The sequence below is a fragment of the Manis javanica genome, chromosome 10, assembly GCF_040802235.1.
Source record: "Manis javanica isolate MJ-LG chromosome 10, MJ_LKY, whole genome shotgun sequence".
In the NCBI taxonomy this organism is placed as follows: Eukaryota; Metazoa; Chordata; class Mammalia; order Pholidota; family Manidae; genus Manis; species Manis javanica.
This window is the reverse complement of record NC_133165.1, coordinates 3899206-3924388: the sequence shown is the minus strand read 5'-3', so window position 1 is coordinate 3924388 and position 25183 is coordinate 3899206. Positions and strand designations below refer to the sequence as shown.

The 25183-nt window shown below is 56.7% G+C and overlaps 2 protein-coding genes across 3 annotated transcripts; both read left to right on the top strand.

Moving 5' to 3' along the window:
* The first annotated feature begins 6976 nt into the window (after positions 1-6976).
* On the top strand, positions 6977-12822 carry ATP6V0C (ATPase H+ transporting V0 subunit c). Of its 2 annotated transcripts, none has more exons than XM_073214660.1 (3): positions 6977-7118; positions 11776-11959; positions 12081-12822. In XM_073214660.1, exons 1-3 carry the CDS (start codon positions 6992-6994, stop codon positions 12283-12285), a joined length of 516 nt encoding a protein of 171 aa, XP_073070761.1. In that variant the 5' UTR covers positions 6977-6991; the 3' UTR covers positions 12286-12822. The 2 variants fall into 2 exon arrangements, with proteins under 2 accessions (XP_073070761.1, XP_017520308.1); XM_017664819.3 differs by lacking the exon at positions 6977-7118 and adding an exon at positions 7247-7488.
* Positions 12823-12915: 93 nt separating this feature from the next.
* On the top strand, positions 12916-20622 carry AMDHD2 (amidohydrolase domain containing 2). Its single transcript, XM_017664818.3, has 11 exons — positions 12916-13075; positions 13169-13305; positions 13380-13519; positions 17870-17924; positions 18081-18293; positions 18371-18459; positions 18542-18686; positions 18761-18868; positions 19031-19099; positions 19917-20018; positions 20376-20622. Exons 1-11 carry the CDS (start codon positions 12993-12995, stop codon positions 20462-20464), a joined length of 1230 nt encoding a protein of 409 aa, XP_017520307.2. The 5' UTR covers positions 12916-12992; the 3' UTR covers positions 20465-20622.
* The last annotated feature ends 4561 nt before the right edge of the window (positions 20623-25183 follow it).

Sequence of the window (25183 nt, the reverse complement as noted above, 5' to 3'; positions counted from 1 at the left end):
AGTCTGAGGAGTCACCGAAACGTTTCCTGTGAACCTGAGGCCTTTGTGAGTCTTAGCTCCTGGCCCTGATTTTCTGTGAGCCGGCAGGATTCCCTCTGCCTTCCAGGCCTAGGGAGAGCCGCACACTGACCCCTGGCGGTCAGGGCCGCCCTACCAGTGTTGCAGAGGGGGCCATCTTCTCCCTGTGCCACATGGTGTTTGCCCATAGGACTTTTTTTGTTGTTGTTGTTACCATTAATCTACAATTACATGAAGAACATTATGTTTACTAGGGTCCCCCCTTCACCAAGTCCCCCTCAAAAACCCCATTACAGTACTGTCCATCAGCGTAGTAAGATGTTGTAGACTCCCTACTCGTCTTCTCTGTGTTGCACAGCCCTCCCTGTGCCCCCCCCACGTTATACATGCTAATCATAATACCCCCTTTCTTCTTCCCTGCCCTTATCCCTCCCATTCTCCGCAGTCCCTTTCCCTTTGGTAACTGTTAGTCCATTCTTCAGTTCTGTGATTCGGCTGCTGTTTTGTTCCTTCAGTTTTTCTTTATTCTTATACTCCACATATGAGCGAAATCAGTTGCTACTTGTCTTTCTCCGCCTGGCTTATTTCACTGAGCATAATACGCTCTAGCTCCATCCATGTTGTTGCAAATGGTAGGATTTGTTTTCTTCTTATGGCTGAATAATATTCCATTGTGTTTATGTACCACATCTTTATCCATTTCATCTACTGATGGACACTTGGGTTGCTTCCATTTCTTGGCTATTGTAAATAGTGCTGCGATAAACATAGGGGTGCATCTGTCTTTTTCAAACTGGGCTGCTGCATTCTTAGGGTAAATTCCTAGAAGTGGAATTCCTGGGTCAAATGGTATGTCTATTTTGAGCATTTTGAGGAACCTCCATACTGCTTTCCACAATGGTTGAACTAATTTACATTCCCACCAGCAGTGTAGTAGGGTTCCCCTTTCTCCACAGCCTCGCCAACATTTGTTGTTGTTTGTCTTTTCGATGGTGGCCATCCTTACTGGTGTGAGGTGATAGCTCATTGTGGTTTTAATTTGCATTTCTCTGATTAACTAGCAATGTGGAGCATCTTTTCATGTGTCTGTTGGCCATCTGAATTTCTTCTTTGGAGAACTGTCTGCTCATCTCCTCTGTCCATTTTTTAAATGGATTATTTGTTTTTTTGTTTGTTAAGGTATGTGAGCTCTTTATATATTTTGGATGTCAACCCTTTATCGGATCTGTCATTTATGAATATATTCTCCCATACTGTAGGGTACCTTTTTGTTCTATTGATGGTGTCCTTTGCTGTACAGAAGCTTTTCAACTTGATGTAGTCCTACTTGTTCATTTTTGCTTTTGTTTTCCTTTCCCAGGGAGATATGTTCATGAAGAAGTCACTCATGTTAATGTCCAAGAGATTTTTGCCTATTTTTTTTCTAAGAGTATTATGGTTTCATGACTTACATTCAGGTCTTTGATCCATTCTGAATTTACTTTTGTGTATGGGGTTAGACAGTGATCCAGTTTCATTCTCTTACATGTCGCTGTCCAGTTTTCCAGCACCATCTGTTGAAGAGACTGTCATTTCCCCATTGTATGTCCATGGCTCCTTTATCATATATTAATTGACCATATATGTTTGGGTTAATGTCTGGAGACTCTATTCTGTTCCACTGGTCTGTGGCTCTGTTCTTGTGCCAGTACCAAATTGTCTTGATTACTGTGGCTTTGTAGTAGAGCTTGAAGTTGGGGAGTGAGATCCCCCCCCCCTTTATTCTTCCTTCTCAGGATTGCTTTGGCTATTCTGGGTCTTTGGTGTTTCCATATGAATTTTTGAACTATTTGTTCCAGTTCGTTGAAGAATGTTGTTGGTAATTTGATAGGGATTGCATCAAATCTGTATATTGCTTTGGGCAGGATGGCCATTTTGACAATATTAATTCTTCCTAGCCAGGAGCATGGAATGAGTTTCCATTTGCTAGTGTCCTCTTTAATTTCTCTTAAGAGTGTCTTATAGTTTTCAGGGTATAGGTCTTTCCTTCTTTGGTTAGGTCTATTCCTAGGTATTTTGTTCTTTTTGATGCAATTGTGAATAGAATTGTTTTCCTGATTTCTCTTTCTATTGGTTCATTGTTAGTGTATAGGAAAGCCACAGATTTCTGTGTGTTAATTTTGTGTCCTGCAACTTTGCTGTATTCCAATATCAGTTGTAGCAGTTTTGGAGTGGAGTGTTTCGGGTTTTTTATGTACAGTATCATGTCATCTGCAAATAGTGACAGTTTGACTTCTTCTTTACCAATCTGGATTCCTTGTATTTCTTTGTTTTGTCTGATTGCCGTGGCTAGGACCTCCAGTACTATGTTAAATAACAGTGGGGAGAGTGGGCATCCCTGTCTTGTTCCTGATCTCAGAGGAAAAGCTTTCAGCTTCTTGCTGTTCAGTATGATGTTAGCTGTGGGTTTATCATATATGGCCTTTATTATGTTGAGGTACTTGCCCTCTATACCCATTTTGCTGAGAGTTTTTATCATGAATGGATGTTGAATTTTGTCGAATGCTTTTTCAGCATCTATGGAGATGATCATGTGGTTTTTGTCCTTGTTTTTGTTGATGTGGTGGATGATGTTGATGGATTTTCGAATGTTGTACCATCCTTGCATCCCTGGGATGAATCCCACTTGGTTGTGGTGTATGATCCTTTTGATATATTTTTGAATTCAGTTTGCTAATATTTTGTTGAGTATTTTTGCATCTATGTTCATCAAGGATATTGGTCTGTAATTTTCTTTTTTGGTGGGGTCTTTGCCTGGTTTTGGTATTAGGGTGATGTTGGCTTCATAGAATGAGTGTGGGAGTATTCCCTGCTCTTCTATTTTTTGGAAAACTTTAAGGAGAATGAGTATTATGTCTTCTTTGTATGTCTGATAAAATTCCGAGGTAAATCCATTTGGCTCGGGGGTTTTGTTTTTGGGTAGTGTTTTGATTTCCGCTTCAATTTCTTTGCTCATAATTGGTTTGTTTAAATTTTGTGTCCATAGGACATTTTTCATTTAAGAATGACAAAAACTTTAATCATTTTATAAGCTCTAGTTTTTAAAAATTATACCAAAAAATCACTTTTACTCATGCCCCGCAACAGCGCAACTGTTTCTGGTTCCAGCTCCTCCGAGCCTTGCCTGGGCCATGCGTGGCTCTTACCTAGCCAGGGCAAGAGAGCAGGGTGCCATCTCTCAGCATTATGCCCCTCCATCATCACGACTAGGAAGAGCAGGACTGTCCCCAGGGAGGAGGTGCCCTCCTGGGGCTTTGTCTTCTGCAATTTCCTGGTGTTCTTGATAAGTCATGTCTTCGTTCTTTGAACTGACTTCCTTGGGATATGCTCATCTTTCTAACCACTGAGGCCCTTTGGAGTTTTATTCCTGGTCTTTATGTCCCCAGACATATGTCCGTCCCCTCTGGTCCCTGCAAGGTGCCACTGGACTTCTGTTTCCCACTGTCCTTCAGTGGGGAGAGCTGGTCCTTTTGTCCCCATTAAGACCCTTGGGGAGTCAAGACCCCCCTGCTTGTCCCTCTATATCTCTCTCTATGAGGACCTCTGGCTTGACTTTCCTGAAGACCCTCCTTTATTTCTGCAAATCCCTGCCTGCTCAGGGGTTCATGGGGCTGTGATTTTAAGCAGGGGGGACCTCACTGTGAGGGAGAAGCCAGAGGCATACGTGTCCCCAGGCATTCCCTCCACAGCCCCCACCTTGGCCCAGCCCAGAGCCCTGCTGGGTGCTGGAAGGCCAAGGGGAAGGTGCCCTGGGTTGCTCCCCGCCCCGTCCCTGGTCACTGGGGTTCCCTGAGCCCTCATGTAGGAGGCAGGCAGTGTGGCTGGGGCAGGCCCAGCCTGGGGAGTGTGAGCTTCAGTTCCACCACTGGCTAACCAGCTGACCGGGGGCAAGGGGTTCACCCTCCCAGGACTGTTTGCTTCTCCACAAAGTGAGGATCATGGTGATATTTTCCCCAAAGGCTCATTGTGAGGATAATACCCAAAAAAAATGCTTCAGACAGCCTGGCACACACTTGGTGATGAGTATACGTTCGCTGTATGCTTCCCTGACTCCAGGCACCCTACCACAGGGGAAGAGGCGCAGGGGGCCCTCAGTGAGGGAGGTAGGAAGTGAAAAAGAGTAATCATGGAGTTCGAGGTTTGGAGGATGTGCCTGAGGAGGAGGCAGAGAGGTCAGGAGGACCTTCCTGGAGGAGGTGGTGTTCTAAAGACCGAGGAGCATTCCCTAAGTAAGCGGGGAGGAAAGAGTAGTTTCTGCAGAGACGTCCACAGGCTGGGAGGGGAGCAGATGGACAGTGAGGAGAGCATCTGAGTTCCAGCCGTTAGGACTGTTAGGCCGAAAGACAGACAGAAGCAGCCAGACAAGGAAAGGATAAGGCTGGAAGACGCTGCCCACATAGGTTCAAAGAAAACGCCGCCCACACTCTGCCCAGGTAGGGCGTCCTGTGTGAGGACAACAGAGGCCCTGCAGGGAGACAGCTTCCTCCCCACCCAGATCCCAAAGACACAGTGACGGAGCCAGGAGCTGCTCACCTCGCCCCCGCCTGGAGGAGAGGACGCGCGCACTGAGGGGGAGGGCTGTACGATGGGCCTGTCAATCAGATGACCCCACCTTGTCAAAGAGGGCCTCCTAAGCAGAATCAGCCTTATCACCTTATGTAAGCCTCCCGCCTAACTAATCGAGGCCTTGGTCTACCTTGACTCTGGCCCGTTCCTCCCTTGGAGTGTATTCAAATAAAACTTTTCCTCTGCCTCATTACTGCATCTCTGCCTTTCAGTTCTTTTTTGTGGCAGGGACAAGAACTAAGAAAAAAACCTGACCTGTAACACAGCCTGTGATGGGGGGACGCAGAGGGAGTCCAGGAGGGGAGCAACTGGTCAGACGCTCGTCAGAAAGATGCTGAGACTTCAAGGTGAAGACTGGGTTGGGGGAGCAAGACTGAGCAGGCCGACCAGCTTAGAGGCTGTGGGAAGGCCCAGACCAGAAAGGAAGGCCTGCCCGGGGGCAGCATGGCAGCTGGTGGGCTCGGAAGCCGGGTGAGTAATGAGGAACCCGCAGTGGCCGTGCCTGACGCCCGAAATGGAAATGGAAATAGTTGCTCAGAAGTGGGAGGGGTGGGGGTCGGAAGGGCTCAGCTTGAGACAGGCTGGTTTGAGGTGTGGCGGTCCCATCGCAGATCCAGCAAAACCTCTCACATCGGACCTGGGGCTGAAAATGAGACAGTGCGTGAAGCTGACTGGCCCCCTGAACCTGAGCATGGAGCTGTCTCCCCCAGTCTTGGGGTTTCCACCATACTGGGGAGATGTGGCCTTTGCCCACCACTGTGCAGAAAGCTGCGGTGTTTCTGGTGGTGGACCGCCCGGCGCCTCCTTTCCTTGGTCTGAATCCTCCTCTGCATGCAGCCTCCCCGGGCCCTGGGGCCTGAGCCCCACCCCCACCAGTGCCAGCTCCCTGGCCTGGGCTCCCCTGGCCCTAGCCCCAAAATGCCTGGAGTTACAGCAGCTGGGCTGGCGGCAGGCACTCAGGCGTGTGCTGGCCTGGAGGGCCTTCAGGGCTGCAAAGGTGTGATGGCCCAGTGGTAGGGTGGGGTCGTGGGAGCCCCGGGAACCCCAACCTGGGACTTGCAGTGAAGCTGAGGCTGCAGAGCATGGCCTGTCCTTACTCCTTGTGACTCAGGAAGGAATGAGGCATCAGGGCTGCAGGTGGTGAGCTGGACAGAGAGGAAAGGGTGTAGAGATGAGGGCAGCGGGCTGTGTAGCAGAGAGACCCACTCAGCCTGGAAAATGTCCCTTGGCTTAGAGAAATGGCTGTCACCAGTGACCCTGGCCAGGGAGAGGAGCTGGGGAGGTAGGGAGGGCAGGTGGAGACACGAATCAAATATTCCTCTTTCCAAAGTCAGAGACTGGGGCAGGGAAGAGGGTGGCAGAGGGAGGTGGAGCGGGCTGTACTGTATGGCAGCCTCATCTCTTGAAACAGGACAGACCTGACACTTCTGTGGGCTGAAAGTTTGGAGAGCGGCTGCCCTGGGCTCACCAAGGAAGTTGAGGAGGGGATGGCCAGGCCAGGGGTAACTCCACCGCCCACATGCAGAAGGCTGCACCCAGGACACTCAGGGAGAGTGCTTTAATGCCAGAGCCAGGGCTTGGGGCTCCAGGGAGACCCAGGACAGGTGGCAGCCACCTAAGGCTCCTCCTGAAAGGGAGGGGACAAAGGCAAAGGGAACCAGAGCCTGTGGGTAGAGATAAGGCGGCTGGTGACGGTATAGCCCCATGGATCAGCAGGGCAGGTTGCCTGCTGGGCGAGAGAGAACACTGCTGCCCCAGAAATACAGGTGGCCCTGCAGGTGATGGCTTTGTGTGGGACAGACAGGAAGGGAGGGGCTCCAGGATGTGCAGAAATCCAGAGAAGCCTCGGCCGGTCGCAACACTGTCAGGGCTTCAAACCAGTCATGCCTACATCTTGAGAGTCAGAGACACCCCCCAAATGCAGTCTGGGTGCCTGATGCAAGGTGGAGGGGGCTCCTTTTCCCCGGAAGACAAGGGAAAAGTCACCGATTGCTGGGTCGGGAGTTAGTGGGTCTGGACCTGGGGACTGGGTCTTGATGTGACGACCCAGGGGCACAGGAGGGCTGCGGGTAGAGGCCAGACTTCACAGGTGGGGTGGGGGCTCTCCTGAAGGCCAGAGCAGAAAAGGCTGGCACTCGCGACTCGGGATTTGGGTTCAGTCTGCTCCGACCCTCAGAGCATTCCAAGGGGTATGAGGACGTTCCGGGGAGCCCATTGTCCTGGGTCCCTGTGGGCAAGGCCGTGAGAACACAGCGGGCCGGTTCCACGCAGCGAACGCAAAGGAAAGCAGCGTTGGGAACCCAATACCCGGCGCCGCCGCGCAGCCGCAGAGGAGGCGGGGCACACAGTGCCCGCCCCTTATGCTAATATGAACGCCACTGCTCCGCCCCGCCCAGGGGTTCGGGCGGGCCCAACGCCGCAGGATTCGAGAGGCCGGCAGCGCTCCGCGGCGCACCTTTGGGGGCTGAGCGGGCGGAGAGCCGGAGTCCGTGCCGGTGGGTCGATGGCACAGGGCGGGAGCTGTCAGCCGGCGGCTAGGGAGTCCCAGGGCAGTGGTGCTCCCCCGCCGGAGCAAAGTGGTACGGCCCGCAGGGGCGGGGCCAGGGTCATGTGATGCGACCGAGGCCGCCATTTTGCTCTGCGGTGCTGGTATTTAGAGCGCAACGGCTGCCGGGCTCTTCGCTTTGGCAGCGCCTGACTGCTTCCTATCCTCCCGTCGCCAGGCGCCCGGCTCGTCCTCTCCCCCGCCTCGGTCCGCTGAGCTCGCCCCTTCCCGACCCGCAGACATGTCCGAGACCAAGGGCGGCCCCGAGTACGCCTCCTTTTTCGCGGTCATGGGCGCCTCGGCCGCCATGGTCTTCAGCGGTGAGCGCCCCGGCAGGAGGGACCCGGGAGGCGGGGGGCGCCGGGGCGCGCGGGGCTACTGCCCGCAGCTCGCGGGGGTTCGCTGTCTGACGTCAGTCTGACGTAATTGCAAGCTGTTGGGGGGGATGTCCCGGGCCTCACTTGACTGCGGGCGGGGGCCGTCGAGTGTCTGGAGCGCAGGGCAAGCGGGCCGGGCCGGGGTGCGGGTTCCGTCGGTCTCCCGGGGATTGTGGGCCGGGCCCCCAGCCCCTGGTCCGTATTGGTGCGGGGGTGGGGTGGTGCGGCCGCTGCCATCTTAGACCCAGGAGAGGCAGGAGGGAGGCTGGGGTGGGGGCGCGCGGTCCTGCGCCTGCTCCGCACCCGCCCCCCCATCCTGCGGGCAGGTGTGACATCACACCTCGGAAAGCTCCCCGGACGCGGGGCGGGCGCTGTCTGTGGACCGCGGGGGCGGGGGAATCGGACCCCGGCGCTCCCTGCAAAGCCCTCGCCCTTGTGGCGGTCTGGTCCCCCGGCAGGCGTCAGGTGGTCCATACCGAGAGGCAGGTGCTTCCGGTTAGGGCTTGTCATTGTTTCCCAGTATCCCTGTGGGCCGTATGGGTTGATTGGGAAAGCTGGACTGACGGGTTGCTCCTGAGAGCTGTCAGGGATCCAGTGGTGGGAGTATGTGGAACTGGGGTCGGACAGGCGGAGGGCAAACGATGGGTGGATGGGAGGCTGGCCAGCATCAGCGCTGTGTTTAGACACTTGCCTCGGGGCTGGTGAGAGGGTATCATGGAGTGTCAGCATTGAGGGGTTTGGGTCTTCGTCTTTAGTCTCCCAGGTCAGACCCCCAATGAATGAATAAATGAATGACCAACTGATCAACCTTCCTCCTCTTGCCTGAGGCCTGGAATCAGGAGGGGCTGCCCTGGGCATGGAGAAGGGGCCTTCCAGGGTTCTTAATGGCACCCGGGTTTTGAAGTTGGGTCTTGACAGTTCTGGGGTGTCAAACTTAGTGAAAATTGGTCCACCTGGGAGATGGGTGGTTGGGCTAGGCCCAGGAATGTGGGCCGCAGGGTGGTGAGCCCTGGCCCAGCTGCAGCCCCCGTGGACTGGTCTGGCCTGGTCTCATCTAGGCCTCCTCCATAGGTCTGGTTTCTCACTTTGATGACCCGCCCTGCCCCACCCTACCTGGTGGACTGGGGAGGCTCCCTGTGCAGGAATGTGACAGGTTTGAACTCCAAACAGTCTCTGCTGGCTGTAAACACTAGTGGAGGTAGGGGATTGGGGTTCTGCTATTGTGGGGGCCTCCCTCTATGTGGGCCTGCCTGCCAGTCATGAGCTGTTGAGTGAGCCCTACCCTTCCCATCACGTGGGAGTGAGGGGCACTTGTGGGAGAAGTGGGCTGGACTTCCCCTTCCCTCTCACCAAGGCTTGCTCTTTTCACATCTTCTGGGCTCCCTCCAGCATCTCCCAACAGACTGCTCTACCAGCTCCACCAGCTCCACCTGGCCTTTTCTGCCCTTTGCCTCCAGAATGTCTCCAGGGATGCTAGTTTGGCCACATGGGGGTTGCAGCTTATGGCTGTCATTCATTCGTTCATTCATTCATAAGATCTTACTGGAGCTCTGAGTATGTGCCAGGCACAGGGGTATGTCAGTGAACAAAAGTTCTCCACCCACATGGAGCTTAAATTCTTGCTGCCACTACTTGTTTCTGAAGCTGAATTTGCCCCCGGAGTGCTTTTTCTGTGCCCAGCTCCTGGCCTCCATCTGATCACCAGGTTCATCTTCCACTGCTTCTAGAACTTTGTATTTTTAGATGCCTGGCCGGCAGGCCGGTCTCTGAAAGTTAATAATCAGGGCATCACTGATCCAGGGCATTTTTGTTTGCTCCAGGCTCCTAGGGAATGGGGCTTCCCACTCCTCTTGGTCTGAAGGCAGCTCACCACCCCACACGGGGCTTAATGTGGCCATGCAGTAGCCAACTTTTTACTTGAACAATTGGGTCAGTTTCCAACTTAATATCTCTTTCTAAACATGCATTTCTCAAAGGCTTGGTTTTACCCCTCTTGCCTATCTCAACTAGGTCCTCAGTTCTCAGGCCGTGGGTGTTGCTCCCTTGCTGACCAAGCTCTGTCCCCAACTTCTGGACTTGATTGCCTAGCACTTGCTGATTGGTCTTAGCAACAGAATGAGGCCCACTCACTCTCAGGCCTCCCAAATCCCTATTGCAGCTTCCCCTTCTTTCTTATGACAGAAGTTCTGTCGATTATTTCTTCATCATGTCTCCCATGAAGCCGTCAGTTTCTCCTTTTCTGTGTTTCCTGTGACTTCCTCTCTGCTTTGGTCTATATTACGGGAACTGCTTCCTGTCCCCTGCTCTATCCGAAGCCTCATCAGTCCTGGCCCCCAGAGGTGGTGTCCCAGGCCTTCCCAGACTCCTGCTGCTGCACAAGCCATGCTGCTTGTTTCCCTCCTGGTGGTCAGCCCTGTTTCTTCTCTCTCTTCCTTCTGTGTCGCTGCCCCAGTCATGTGATCTCCCACCTCTATAGACACGGGCCCAGCTGACTTTGGGTCTGTGGCAGGGTTCTGTGACCTGGTATGCTGAGGTTCCTGTTGTCAGTCTTCCTCACAGGGCCACACAGTAGCCTTTGTCCTTCCCCTTGAATAACGAGTTGTGGTGCTGGGCCTGCAGTAGGAACCCCAAAAATGCACTGCAATCAGGAGAGTTGCCAAAAAAGCTTTGTGAAGATTGGCTGTGAGCCCCAGGCTGAAGGCGCTGAATGTCTAGGCAGGGCAGTGTTGGAGTGCCTGTGGGACCAGGTCGGGAGGCAGTGCAGGGCCCTCTGCTGCCTTCCTCCCTCCAGTTCACAGTCTAGACCCATTATGGTTGGCATCTGTGTTCACGCTGTCTGGAACCCTTTCCCTGCTCACCATCCCTCCTGCACTCAGATGTCATCCGTTCTAGAGCCCTTCCCCAGGCTTCCCTCACCCTCCTGGTCTCATCAGGCTCAGAGCCCTGAGAAGGCAGAGCCACACTGACCTCATGCCTGCCAGGCAGTGAGTACAACACAGGCATTTTTTCTGGCCCAAATAGGCGAACACAACATGCAGAGGAATGGCTGGGATTGTCTTGGTCTTTCCACCTCTGATCCTGTTGTCCTCTGTTAAGGCAGAGCAGCAGGACCCTGGAGGGCAAGTGGCAGGAGTCAGATCTCCCTGGGCCCCCTGGTGGCTCTTTGGTCTGTGCAAAAGGATAGAGGCCTGGAAAGAACTTTGAGGAATGCAGCACACCCTAGGAAAAGGGAGGAGGGATGTGTTGGAGCACTTCCCCTCCACCCCCCTCACTGTAGGCCCCCAGCAGAAGCCAGGCTTCTGTGAACTCAAGGCCCCTGTGTGCACAGGGGCAGTTCTAGGATGTCTGCCGAGTGAGGCCTAGTGGCTGACTGGGTGATCGTTCTGAGGCCTGTAGTGCCCTGTGGAATGCCCTGTCCTTAGCTCACCCAGCTCATCCTCTGGCTGTTAGGGGATCCTCCCCAAACTCAAGGTCCAGGCCTGCTGTGTAGCTGACAGTGCATCCAGCCAGCTGAAACAGACGCAAGCCCTCCCAGCAGTGAGTCCCAGGGGTGGGAAGTTTGGGGTAGGGGGGGGGAGTCAGGGAAACTGGCCTGAGGCCACAGGACCTGCCAGGTCGGCTTCCCTGACACTGGTCAGAGCTTGTGTGCAGTGGGGACTCTTCAACGTGTTGCTCCTGGTATGGCCTCAGGGCAGAAGGGCTGACTGGCCTGCCCAGCATTTGAGGTAGTGGGATGTAGCAGTCACCTCTAGCGGAGCTTTTCCAGCCCTTTCCTGACCTGAGGACCTGGGGATTCCTGGTGGGTTAAAGGTGTCCAGAGTCTCCAGCAAGGAAGGCTTCAGGGACCCAGCTGCCTGTTTCCTGTGTGACTGGGCTGCTGGACTAGCCGCACCTCTGCCTCAGCTTCTGGGCTGCTATTACTAAAGCTGCCTGGGAGTGTGGAGTCTGCAGCACCATATGGAGTGCTGGGGAGCACAGGTTGGCGTTTCCCAGCAGAGCAGGAGCCAGATACGCCGGCCAGAAGGGCTGCTGGTAGAAGAAAAATGGCTCCCCAGGTTTCTCAGGTGCCCATCTGTGGCCATTCCTCATGAGGGCCATCACCTGTCTCTGGCTGGGTGCCACTGTCATCTCTCCCTTGATAACCTGGAGCAGCCCTCAACTGTGTCAGAGCGACCCCAGGGTCCTGGGGCAGGTACTCTGGGTTGACTTTGCCTTCCCTCCCTCCCCCAGCCTTGGGTGCTGCCTATGGTACTGCCAAGAGCGGCACCGGCATCGCGGCCATGTCCGTCATGCGGCCAGAGCTGATCATGAAGTCCATCATCCCAGTGGTCATGGCTGGCATCATCGCCATCTATGGCCTGGTGGTGGCAGTCCTCATCGCCAACTCCCTGAATGATGGCATCAGCCTCTACAAGTGAGTAGGGGTCTTTTCCCCATACCTGGCTCAGGACCAGGCCACTGCACTGAACTGGGGAGGGCTGGGGTGTGGGGCTCTCCCAGGGGGTAGCTAATACCTTGTGTCCTCTCTACCCTAGGAGTTTCCTCCAGCTGGGCGCTGGCCTGAGTGTGGGCCTGAGCGGGCTGGCAGCCGGCTTTGCCATTGGCATTGTGGGGGATGCCGGTGTGCGGGGCACTGCCCAGCAGCCCCGGCTATTCGTGGGCATGATCCTGATCCTCATCTTCGCTGAGGTGCTGGGCCTGTACGGTCTCATTGTCGCCCTCATCCTCTCCACAAAGTAGCCCTTCTCCAAGTCCGCCGGCCACATAATACGATGTAAAGACCATCCCCTCCTCATTCCAGAATGAACAGCCTGACACACACTCACGGGGCAGCTGACCCCAGTAGCTGGTCTTGTAAATGCGCAGTGTCCTAGTGCCCCTGGTCTGTTGCCCCCCGCCTTGCCCCCGCCCGCCCCGTGCAGTGGACATCTGGGCCCCCTCATCACCCATCCAGGCCCCGAACCAGTGAGGATGCAGGCCTCTGGCCACCCCACCCATCTGCCCTAGAGTGCTCTGTGTGCAAGGATGAATTAGAGTTGTCCTTTTTCTCTTCACTGGATGTTTATTATTTATAAAGATTTGACCTGTTCATCAGTCTGGAGCAGTCTCCATCTCCCAACCATATAGTAACCTTAGGTAGAGTGTTGCGTTGTGGGGTACCGTGTGCTCAGACCATGGTGGGCCCCGCCCTCCTCTGGCCCCGGCTGCGGGGCAGTACAGTGCTTTGCCAGGCCTGGCGCCGAGCCGTGTCCAATAAAGCTCTCGGATGTTACTGGACTCCCGTGCGCGGCCCGCCTGTGTGGACTCTGGGGGCGGGGCTGCGGGTGCGCCGGTCACGTGGGTGCCTGATCACGCGGGCGCCGGCGTCAGCTGGGGGTCACGTGGGCGGGCCGGAATCGGCGCGGGACTCTCCGAGCCGCCCTCTCAGTTGGACCGGGTGGCTCAAGATGCGCGGCGGCCAGGGCGCTGTGCGGGCGCCGGTGCTCCAGTTCACCAACTGCCGCATCCTGCGGGGCCGGACGCTGCTCAGGTTAGGTGCGGGGCGCTGCGCGGGTGGGGTGCAGACGGGGGTGTGGGGGACGTGAAGCCGGCGGTCCGAGCCCCTGCCCGGCCCTGTCCGCAGCGAGGACCTGTGGGTGCGCGAGGGCCGAATTCTGGACCCGGAGAAGCTGTTCTTTGAAGAGCGGCGCGTGGCCGACGAGCAGCGGGACTGCGGAGGCTGCATCCTGGCTCCCGGCTTCATTGACGTGCAGATCAACGGTGTGGCCTTGGGGCTGGGGATGCAGGGGAAGAGCTCTGAGCATCGTGCGACCTCCTCTTTTTTGTGGCCTTAGGTGGATTTGGGGTTGACTTCTCTCAAGCCACGGAGGACATGGGTTCAGGGGTTGACCTGGTGGCTCGGAGGTTATTGTCCCACGGAGTCACTTCCTTCTGTCCCACCTTGGTCACGTCACCACCGGAGGTTTATCACAAGGTGAGGCCAGGCTCCCGGCCTTCAGCGAAGGGGATCCCAGAGGCAAGCAGCCTCATAAGTTTCAAGTATTTCCTTATCCCTTGACAGTTGCATCTGGCTCACCTACTGGCCCCCTTCCACCTGGGCCTGGAGCCCTGCCCCCGGGCTTTCTCATTCATGTGTCCCTCTGCCTGGTCCCCCCAGACGCTCTGCCGTTAGGTTGTGATGGGTATAGCTGTTCCCGTAGGCCTCCGCACTTGCTGCCTCAGCACCTTGGCAGCCACACAACTGCGTCACCCTGCACTCTGCCCGCCTCGAGGCTCCAGAAACTGGTCTCTGGGGACAGATAGCCACATCTGTAGTGGCTCCTCAGGCTCATCCTAAACTGTCTGTGCTGTGACGCGGTGAACATGCTTTCCAGAAGGAAACTCCATTGACTACCCCAGGCCGCCCTCTGCTGCTTCACCTGCACCCACACCCATTCCACTTCCCTTCCTACCTGTGAGTCTGAGGATTGAGTTATCTATGGTGCACTTATACTTTAAATTTGTCTACTTTTTGCGTAGGTTCTCCAGTTTTACTCTACACTGCATCTTCGTACCATTTTCTTGTGTCTGTATGTGTGTTCTTTTCTCCAGAACTGTCTGAGAGTAGGTTGCATACATCATGTTTCTTTACTGCTTAGCGTTCAACTGACTTAAAAGTGGATTTTTCTCCTGTGCAGCTAGTAGGATTGCTGAGTTTAGGGAGCTAACAGCATCCTTTGACCTACCACCTTTGTCCCGGTTCTGTCATCCCCTCCTTCCCCCGCAGTACAGGATCCATTCCAGGATCTCGGCTGCATTGCCTGGGGCCCCTCCTGGGCATGTGGATGCAGAGTCAGAGCCAGGAGCTGTGGAAGGTTGGGTCCCGAGGTTCTGAGTTTGGTGCTGGCCTCCTGACTGACTGTCACCTAGGAGACTCAGGATGGTCCTTACTGCTTTCTGAGCATCAGTGTCTTCAAGCCCGAAGTGACAATGACGACGGTATCCATTTCTCAGGGTGTTGTGTGTTCAAGCACTGTGTGTCATACATGGTAAGCTCTTGGTAAATGTCAGCTCTGAACAGTTTTCTGGACACTTGCCCTGGCTATCCCATCACAGCAGCAGATGTTAAAATCCAGGCTCACCTTCCTGCTGCACACTGGTGCCTGATTCTCTGTTTTCTCTCCTGTTCATTAGTCCATGGTTTTCCCTGCCCAGAGTCTGCAACACACCCAGTCTCTTGCCCTCTGATCTCTGTCCTCCGCCTTCCCAGTCCTCGCCATTGAGGCTTGGTGACTGTTACCCTAGTCTCCCAACTGCTCTGGCCTTCCCCAGGTAACGAGCTTCGGCACGTCCCTCCCCATCCCCCCTCCGCCCCACCGAACACTGTCCTCTTGAGTATTCCCTCCCTCTCTGCTCTGTTCCAGGCACGTTCCAGACGTTCTGGCCAGCTCCTGCTCCTACCCCCAGGCCCTCAGCCTGAAAAGTCTTTGCCTGCTGTCTGCTGCTTCAGCCAACCTGCATCTGCCCCACCTTCCTCCAGAGCTTGTTCGTGGGACAGAACTTGATTGCTCCTTTATTAGTTACCCAGGCCCTTTGTCGCCTTGTTGTGCTCCGTTGAAATCACCTGCTCTTTTTTTGGAGTCTCCTCCAGCCTTGCCCTTTTCCACCCTCCCAGGAGGCAGATCTGATAGTGGTGTTCTTTGCCTCTCAGGTCCATGGTCTGCTGAGCCAAGATTGGGCACCTGCTCAGGGTGGCAGCCAGGTGCCACCTCTGGCCCCACGTGCCCTTTGCACTTTGCCGTTTCCTGCTGCTTTCCTGCCTGGGATGGACCTCATTTCTTCCACCTCCTGACAGCCCTTTATTCTCTTCTCTGTTCTTGCTGTTCTCTAGCTTCCTATTTTAAAACTCTATTCCAGAAACCTCAGCCATCATCTCTGTTTTTCACCGTCAGTGAACTTACACGTATTGCGCGGCTTGTCAGGGAAACCGCAGCCCTTTGCCTCTCTACGTGTTCCCACCCAGAGATAATCATTTTCAGGTCTGCTGACTCTTGGAATTTGCCCTCATTATGTCTAAGGAACATCCTGGTGTTCCTAATCGACTTCTCCGTTTAGAGCAGTGTACGTACATACTTGCTTCCTGCCAGGGAACTCTCACTCTCGCTCTCGTGTGCTTGCAGCACACCCCCATCCCTGGTCTCCTGGGATTTTGGTAGGCAGTCATCAGGACTGGGTGAAGGGGACACAGTTCGATCACTTTTCTTATGTGTCAGCTCTGTTTTCCTTTGAGCTCTTTGTTGGCTTTGTTTTTTTGACCAAACTCTGGGCTTTCTGCACGTTATCTCTGCCTTCTCTTGGGACATTGAGAGTGTCCCATCAGTTTGGTGTTCCTAGGGAGGCCTTTGGGACCTGCTGTCCCAGCACTGCTGTCACTGGGGCCAGGCTTTCCCGGGAGCTCCTTCCCCTCACCTGGGGGCCTCTGGCCTCTTGCTGCAGAATCCCCGTCCAGTAACCTGTGTTGTCTTTGCTGACTTCTGCCTTTGTTTTGGTGGAGCACTTAGTACATTCTCCAGGAGCTTCTGGAGAAAGGGGTCACCGAAAGGGAAGTACAGTTCTTGCTATCTTGAAGGTCTGAAAATGTCCTTATTCTCTTGATTGGTGGCTTGGCTGGGTTAGAATCCCAGGTTAGGTCATTTTCTTCTAGAATTCTAAAGGCATTGCTGGGTTGTCTGAATGCCCAGCATTGCTGGTGAGAGGTTGGAAGCCATCTGAGCCCCAATCACTTGTGTGGGACATATTTCTTCCCTCTGGAAGCTTCTGGGGTCTTCCCTTTGTCCCTGGGTTCTGAAGTCTCAGTGACCCATGTGGGGATGGGGAAAGTTCATCCATTGTGCTGGCTGTTGGCAGCCCTGTCAGTCTGAAAGTTTAGCTTTTGGTTTTGTTTGCTTTTCTTGAATGGTTTCTTAGTGATTTTCTTCCTTGTTTTCCTGTTGTCTGTGTTTGGAAGTTGTCTTTCTAGTGTCAGGTCTCATGGATGGCCTCTCTATTTCTCTCTTTTCGCCCTACTGTGCATTTCCTCAGTTTTCACCTTCCCATTCTTCCCTTATTTTTTTATTTCAGGGCCTTGCATTTTTTCAATTTGGAACAGCTTGCTCCCCGCCCTCCACATATTCCTTTTTCTAACATCCTGTTCTTGTTTCACAGTGCAAGGCCTCTCCTTGTTTCCTCGGGTCTCTGCTTCCCCGCGGCTTGCTGTTTGCTGTGTGTCTCCTCTTAGGCTTTCTGGGGCTGCTGCTGAGCCTTGCTCTTTGGCTTTGCTTGAGAACAAGCTGTTTCTGGCTGCTGGGAGCACTGAGCCTGGGGGACTCCAGGGGGAACCCTTAGGTCAAAGTTCCTGATTCTTTCTCTTGGGCTGGTCAGAGGGAATAGGCTTCATGTCAACATGCTGCGCGCGTCACGAACGTAAGCTTCCCCCTGACTTCTCAGGTTACTGCTGTGCCTCTGGCCTTTGGCTTCTCCAGGCACTTGCTGGGGCACACTCTGGACCCTTCTCCTCTTTCATGAGGCTTCTTCCTGTCCTCCGGCTTCTCAAGGCATCAGCTGCTGCCAAGGCCTGAGCTGGTGGGGTGCCTGTCCTTGCTGCCCCCACCGCATGTGCCTCCCATCGTCTGCTTGTCAGGAGCTCCAAGTCCTGCACTTCTGTTGTCCTTGTCACACTAGGTTTAAGCCTCTTAAAAACCCCTTTATTCTATTTGGAATGGGGGTGTTCCAGCAGAGTGGACACTGGTCCACCGGGCTCACCCAGGGCCTCTGCTGTGTCCTCCCTCCAACCCATTCTGCGCCCTTCCCCACATAGGGAGGTGTGGGCTGGGACACCGCCTGCCGCCCCTCCTCACTGTGCCTGGGCGCATGCCCTCCTCCTGCCTCTGGCCCTGCAGCTCAGGGAGGCCAGGCCTATCACCCTGTCTGGGGCCAGACCCTGCAAGGCATACCCCGCTGTGTCCTAGCTGCTGCCTGGCCCGAGGCCACCTTGAGGGCCAGGACAGTGAGGTCAGCCTCTAGGCCCATGTGCTGACCCTCTCCTGGCAGCGCTCCTCACCTGGCCCTTGCAGACAGGCCAGTCTTGCATCCGCAGGGGCCTGTCCTTTCTTGATGCTCCTGAATCCTTTGTTCTGATGGCTCTGAGTACTCTGATTTCCCTGACCACAGTTGGGAGCCTTCAGCTGTCTTCTAATACCTGAGAGAAGGCCAGAGAGGGCAGGGCTCTGACCTCTGACCTCAGCTGGGCTGTGACCCCTGGGCACTGGGCCATGGGAGCAGGGCTTTAACGGCTGGTTCCCCCCAGGTCCTTCCTCAGATCCCTGTGAAGAGTGGTGGTCCCCATGGGGCAGGGGTCCTCGGTGAGTGGCTGACCCTTTCCCCGCCCCCGCCCCGGGAGGCTCCTTGGGGCCCTGTTGGCAGCCCCTGCCCCTCCAGATGCCCAACTGCAGGGGAGGGAGGGCGGGCAGCTAGACCAGGGCAGGGCCTGCTGGAGCCACCTGCTCCCCCCCTCCCAGGGCTGCACCTGGAAGGCCCGTTTATCAGCCGGGAGAAGCGTGGTGCTCACCCCGAGGCCCACCTGCGCTCCTTTGAGGCCAATGCCTTTCACGACGTGCTGGCCACCTACGGGCCCCTGGACAACGTGCGCATTGTGACGCTGGCCCCTGAGCTGGGCCGCAGCCATGAGGTGATACGGGCCCTGACGGCCCTCGGCATCCGCGTCTCCTTAGGTGAGGGCTGCGCGTCTCTTGGGCGGCTGCTGGGTGGCCGGGCTGGGTGCAGGGTCTGAGTCCAGGTCCGCACACAGGGCACTCAGTGGCTGACCTGCAGGCGGCAGAGGAAGCTGTGCAGAGTGGGGCCTCCTTCATCACCCACCTCTTCAACGCCATGCTGCCTGTGAGTGCTGCCCTGGCTCCTGGGTGGACAGGCGGGCGCTGGGGCTCTGCCGTCACTCAGCCTACCTGCCTCCCCTGCCCAGTTCCACCACCGTGACCCGGGCATCGTGGGGCTCCTGACCAGCGACCAGCTACCCCCAGGCCGGCACATCTTCTATGGGATGATTGCGGATGGCATGCACACTAACCCCGCTGCCCTGCGCATCGCCCACCGGGCCCATCCCCAGGGTGAGTGGCCAGGTTGGGTGGGGCAGGTAGGAGGGCCCAGTGGGATAGGTCTTGAGGTCCCTTACCGCCTGCAGGGCTGGTGTTGGTCACCGATGCTGTCCCTGCCCTGGGCTTGGGCAATGGCCGTCACACGCTGGGGCAGCAGGAGGTGGAAGTAGATGGCCTGACAGCCTACGTGGCTGGTGAGTGACCCCCTGCCCCGTCTTATTCCCATGTGAGAACAGCCCCTTTATTCCTCTGGTGGACTACAAGAGCCTAGTTGTCTCCTGCCGGCCTGCTGTCCGCCCCCTCCAGCATGCTGGCAACCCCTGGCCCCCCCAGAACCTGCCCTCTCTGTTCCCAAGGCACCAAGACTCTGAGCGGCAGCATAGCCCCCATGGACGTCTGTGTGCGGCATTTCCTGCAGGCCACAGGTGAGTGAGGCAGGGGCGTGCGTGCACTTGTGCACATGTACCTGTGCACTGGGGGCAGAGACCAAGTCCTGCCCACAGGGGTGAGGGCATCAAGCTGATGGCTGGAGCCCAGGGTGGTAGGCAGTGGGACCTCAGCAAGAGAAAGGCTCTTCCCCGCACCCCCGCCACAGGAGGGCCCTGGGATCACGGGCTTGGAAGGCCAAGGTGCAGGGCAATGAGGTGGGCGTCTAAGCAGGGCTCCAGGCCTTGGTCTGCCATGCAGGGCCCTCTCAATGGCGTCGGCACATTCTGGGGAGGTGGGGAGTGGGTATCTGGCAGAGGCTGTGGTTGGCCAGGCCCTTTGGGGCTCTCAGCTGTGCCCCGGAGCTGAGGGGTGCCAGGGTCCAATGTGCTGTCTAAATTGTGGACTGGCCTGCAGGGCGAAGGGCGGTGGAGAGAATGGCTTTGTCCTTTGATTTCTTGGGGTGGAGCAAGGATAGAGCACTAATCCAGGGCGGCCCCGTGGGCGCCCAGCTGGCTGCTCCTTGTCGGGGTGCTCTTCCGGGGCCCAGGAGGGTGGGCCTGTGGCCATTTGGGTCCAGAGCATTTTGTCAGTGAGCTGAGGGTCCCTGCAGTGCTGGGATGAGTGAGTGGATAAGAAGAGGGTACCTGGTGGTGTCCTCAGATTGGGGAGGGAGGGACCTTGTCAACCTGCTGCATAGTCGTGGGATGCCCCCCACCCCCAGTCCCTGAGACCTGGAGCTTTGCGGTGGTGGAGGGAGGGGCTGCCAGCAGAGATGGGGGTTGGGGTGGTCACCCAGCTGTGTACCCTGAGCAGGCTGCAGTGTGGAATCGGCTCTGGAGGCTGCGTCCCTGCACCCCGCCCAGCTGCTGGGGCTGGAGAAGCGCAAGGGCACCCTGGACTTTGGGGCCGATGCAGGTCAGGGCACAATGTGGGCGGCTGGGCAGCCTGAATGCAGTTCTTGGGGTCCTGGGGCAGAGCCCTGCTAGGCAGGTAGCATCTAACCAACACCAGCTGGCCTTGCCTGGCCACCCCCCTCAGCCTGGGCCCCTTTTCCCATCAGGCCAGGCCCTCTGGTATCCAAGATGAGGCCAGTCAAGGGGCTGTTAGGAGCTTTGTCCCTTGTCCTCTACTGCCAGGGGTCTTGGTTCCTGGGCCTCGGTTAGTCTGTGATGGGTTGAGGTGTCCTGCACAAATCGGTCCGGGCCTCCAGGTGGGGGTAGGGTGGCAGTGGCCCCACTCCTGCCTCCTCCTCACCACCTACCTCTGACCCAGACTTCGTCGTGCTCGATGACTCCCTCAACGTGCGGGCCACCTACATCTCAGGAGAGCTGGTGTGGCAGGCGGAGGAGTCCAGGCAGTGACCGAGGACCACGGCTGGAGAGGATACCCAGTCCCCACAGAACACTGTCAGGGCTGGGCCTTCAAGGAGCTGGTCTCTGGGGAGCAAGTGGGAGCTCGGTCCCAGGCGGAGGCCTTGGCCCTGGAGATGCCAGCAGGATAAATGCACACTCCACAGAGACTTGCCAGGTCTCCTGAGTTTTGTTTCAAAAGTGAGGCTTGCTTTATCTGTGTCACCTTGCTGGGTTCCTGCGGGCTGGGGGGTGTGTGCCTTAGGGTTTGGGGTGGCTGGGTTCCTGCTCAGCCTAGGGCCCCTCTGTCAGGCAGGTGGGTGTGATGCCTATGGCAGGTGTGCTGGTCAGAGATGAACAGAGGGCAAGAGGGGAAGGTCTCGGGGCAGTGAGCCTCGAAGCCTCAGCAGTTTTCATGTTGGAGAGCTGAGGGAAAGGGTACATCTTGGAGTTTGAAGCAGGAAAAGGATTATTGATGGTGGAGACGTGGCTGAGGAGCTGGGTGCAGGGTGGGTGTGGTGGTGCTCCCTGGGCTTGCCCTGCACACTGGGACTGAGGGGAAGCCCAGGGCCGTGGTGCTGGGGCTGGGCGCGGCAGAGGGCTCTCCTCCCACCCTTCAGTGGGAATGCTCGGGTCACTCAATCGTGAGGGCAGGAGGAACTGTGCGGGGGCCACTGGGCTGATCTTGGCCACTGCCTCCTGCCCTGCTCAACCTACCCAGCCTGTGGTCCCACCTCCTTGAGCCTTTGGGATAATGAGCACTCCTGACCAGACTCCCAGGTGGGTGTGAGGAGCCTGCCAGCTCCCTAGTGTTTACTTAGCTGTGGGGACCCTGCCTGGTGCTGGCAGGCAGCTCGGGTCACCAGTGTCCTGTGCCCTGCCACTGTCTTTGCTCTGGGTGGTGCTATCCTGCATCCTTCCATGCCCCCTTGTCCCTAGCGGTGCCCCCCCCATGTTGGGAGCATGGGTCCTTGGGCCCCCTGGGTAGGTGAGCTTCTAGCGGAGTGGGCTTTGTGGGGCCCTGCTGACTGAGGACCGTCACCACTGCAGGGGTCACACGTCAGGGCTGGTGTAGCCCCAGGTCTGGGGTTGTTGGTTCCCCTGATTGGGGTCCTGGAGTGTGCAGCCCTTGCCCCCTTTCATATAGGTGCAGTCCTTGGAGCGGGAGGTCACAAACAAATGTCCCAGGACCCCATTGTATGGCTTGGCCACCATTCCTCCTGCCTCTGCCACAGAGCCTATTAAAGGAAGTATGTTCAGGCCCAAAGTGACAGAAATGGTCACCGATCCCAGCTGTTAAAGAGGGTTAACAGCCTGGGAAGAACAATCCCTTAAAGGCAAAGCTGAGGGAGAGCCTAGGGCAAGGGCTGCCTGCAGGGCGCCCAGGGTACGGGGTCTCAGGCCACTTGCCTGAGGTGTGTGGGAATTTCACGTGCCCCACAGGTGACCAACCAGCTCCCGCCATGCAGGGCTGCGTGCACTCCCTTGGGGAAGGGGCAGACAGGCTTCCTGGCGTCAGGCCTTGTTCCTAGTGCTTTATGAGCAGCAGTTCCTTCGTTCTGCCAGAAATCCAGAGGAGTTTCCTGTGTGTCATCCCCATTCCTCAGATGGGAGATTGGGCACCATGTCCCAGAGCTGGTGAGCGCCTGGGCCAGGGTTTGATTGGCCTGCCCGACTCCGGGATCTCACTTAAACTCATCACCAGCTGCCTCCTGGGTGGAGAGTCAGGGAGGGCTTAGTTGAGATCGTGGTGGGTGAAGGTGACACCAGAGGTGGCAGGAGCCAGCGCTGGCCAGGAGGAACACTTCAGAGGGAGCCGGCCACAAAGACACCCTGTCGGTTGGTGGTGTAGACTGGCACCCTGCTTAGAGGGGGTGCAGCATCACCACTGCCCTCTCTGGAGCTGTTCCATGCCCCCAGTGGAAATCGCTGGAAAAATGCTCTGTACCCCCGCCATTCCACTTTGTTAACGAGTCTGGAGCTGCAGGGTTTTTTTTTTTTAATTTTTTATTAAGGTATTACTGATACACACTCTTATGAATGTTTCTCATGAAAAAACAATGTGGTTACTACATTCACCCATATTATCAAGTCCCCACCACACCCAAATGCAGTCACCGTCCATCAGTGCAGCAAGATGCCACAGATCCACTATGTGCCTTCTCTGCGCTGCACTGTTCTCCCCGTGACCCCCCACACCATGTGTACTAAACATAATATCCCTCAGTCCTCTTCTCCCACCCGCACTCCCACACCCGTCCCCTTTGGTAACACTAATTTCTTCTTGGAGTGTGAGTGCTGGAGCTGCAGAGATTTAAACAAGAATGTGCTGGCCTTCATTTAAATGAAACTTTGGGTTGCTGGGGAGCAGGGGTTGGTAGCAAGGAGACCCTGAGGGGCTATGGGGTGGCAGTGGGGCTGGAGAGGAGCGAAGTGGGGTCACACGCCCCAGTGTTGGCTTGGATGTGATGGGGGGGAGACGACGCCAGGTAGTGCTCCTGAGTCGCTGGTTGGGGGGGTTACTGGCTGAGATGCGGTGGGGTCCCCGGGGGGGTGACCTAGCGCGCTCCGGCATCTCTGTGCCTTGTCCTGTGTGGTGTGCGCGTGGGAGGACTTGCGGCTCGGTTTTAAGAGCATGTGCAGGGCCGGGCCTGACCGCGGCGTCGCGACACACGCGCGCACACACACACACCCCGGAGGAGATGAGGCCACCTGGCGGCCGGGCCTGGGAGCGGCGGGGTCCCCGCTGGAGGCGCCAGGGCAGCGCCGAACGCGCACGGGTTTGAGTCCTGGCGGTGCGGGCTCCCTTCCGAAGCTTCCTTGGGCTCCTCACAAGGACGACGCGCCTCGTAGGCCCCGAGCGGGAGCAATGCGCTCGGGGCCGGACGCAATTCGTGCGGAGGATGTGGGATGATCCAGGCCGGAGCAGCCGGCCTCGGGGATGGGGGCAGACGGTGTCGACACGCCTGACAGGCGCGGGGCATTCGCAGGGACTCCAGCCCGCTCTGCCGCGCCGCCCCCGCTGGCTGCGGGGGGGCTCCTCCCCGCGCGGACTCTGCCGGGGCCAATCAGGATTGCCGAGCGGAGGGGTGCGCCCAGGCCCCCAGGAGCGGCGCGCGTAGCTCTGCGACCCGGTGAAGGACCGACCCGGGTTGGGCGGGCGGGCGGGGGGAGCTGGAGGCCCCAGCGCCTCTCCCCGCGCCGCCGCGCGCTACGGACTTCGCTGCGCCCCAACCTACCCGGCCCCGCCTCTGCGCCCCTTCCCGCCCCGCCCTCGGCGTGGGGGAGTTCGGATGTGCGGGTTCCTCTCGTTCTGCCTTTCCGGACCTTGCCCCAGCTCGGACCTTCCCCGGTTCGGATCTGGTCCGGAGGCCGAGGTCGGGGCCGGTGGGTACGGCGGGGTCTGTGACACCAGGAGGCTGGAGGAAGGTGCAGCTTCACCCCCTGGGCGCCTCCTCCGCTATCGCCCCCACCCTTGTGGGGTGAGCATCAATTCCTTACGTTCCGCCAGAAGTGTTGGCGTGGACGTGATGGGGGGAGACGACGCCAGGTAGTGCTCCTGAGTCACTGGTTGGGGGTGGTGACTGGCTGAGATGGGATGGGGTCCCCGGAGCGGAGACCTAGCGCGCTCCAGCATCTTTGTGCCTTGTCCTGTGTGGTGTGTCCCCCCCCCATACCCCAGTGCGGTCACTGTCCATCAGTGCAGCAAGATGCCACAGATCCACTATGTGCCTTCTCTGTGCTATACTGTTCTCCCGTGACCCCTTACACCATGTGTACTAAACATAATACCCCTCAGTCCCCTCAACCCCCCGGGGACCCAACCCCGGAGTCCTTGGGCAGCTCTGGGAGCGTCCCCTCGGTCCCCGGACCGCGGACTTCTGAGCCTTGCCCGCCTCCCACTTTCCCACGTTGACAGCCTGGTGTGCTTCCTGCCACCGTGGTCCTGTGTACCTTTTGCACCGTTAGGTCTCGGTCACCTTTACAGACGGGTTGCACCTAACATCGTGCTCTGCCATTTGCTGTTTTTTCAGTTGAGCATAATGACGTGGAGAGATTCCCGGTAGGGACGCGTGAACCTGTCAGTTTTAACAAGGGCGCAGTGTTCTCTAAGATGCATCTCCCATAACTTATTAGCCAGATCCCACCATGAACCAGTTTTATATACCCCCTCCCCCACGCAGCTGCCCTGGGGAGGACGGACCCCGGAGCGATGGACAGGGAATCCTGGGGGTGCAGCTGCTCAAGTGCCTCTAGAAGGCAGAAGGGGCCCTGTGTTGGTACTCCTGGCCTTGTGAGTTCTTCCCCTGGGTGGCCAGAGAACCAGAGAAGGGCCTTCCTTACTAGTTTTTGGTTGGTGCTGTAACAAATTACCACAAATTAGTGGCTTAAAAAGAACAGATTTGTTATTTTACAGTTCTGGGAGTCAAAGTCAGAAATAGATTTTGGGCTGAAATCAAGGTGGTGGCAGAGCTTTGATTCTTCCTAGAGGCTTTGAGGAACCTATTTTTTTTTTACATTTTCCAGCTCTTAGGTGGTGCCTGCCATTCCTTGGCTCGTGACCTCCTTGGACTGTGAATTTAGCCAGGGACAGCTGTGTTTTACTTCTACCAAGAGTCACTCTCTTCTGTCTTCTAAGGACCCTCATGATTATGTTGAACCTACCTGGATGCTCCTGGATAATCTCCCTATTTTAAGGTCATTCCATTAGCAACTTTAATTGCCACTTTT

Coding starts and splice junctions, on each gene's coding strand:
- ATP6V0C (XM_073214660.1), top strand. CDS start 6,992: ATGAACGCCACTGCTCCGCCCCGCCCAGGGGTTCGGGCGGGCCCAACG. Junction 7,119..11,775: donor GAGAGCCGGAGTCCGTGCCG/GTGGGTCGATGG, acceptor TCCCTCCCCCAG/CCTTGGGTGCTGCCTATGGT. Junction 11,960..12,080: donor GATGGCATCAGCCTCTACAA/GTGAGTAGGGGT, acceptor TCTCTACCCTAG/GAGTTTCCTCCAGCTGGGCG.
- AMDHD2 (XM_017664818.3), top strand. CDS start 12,993: ATGCGCGGCGGCCAGGGCGCTGTGCGGGCGCCGGTGCTCCAGTTCACC. Junction 17,925..18,080: donor CCATGGGGCAGGGGTCCTCG/GTGAGTGGCTGA, acceptor CCCCCCTCCCAG/GGCTGCACCTGGAAGGCCCG. Junction 18,460..18,541: donor TCTTCAACGCCATGCTGCCT/GTGAGTGCTGCC, acceptor TCCCCTGCCCAG/TTCCACCACCGTGACCCGGG.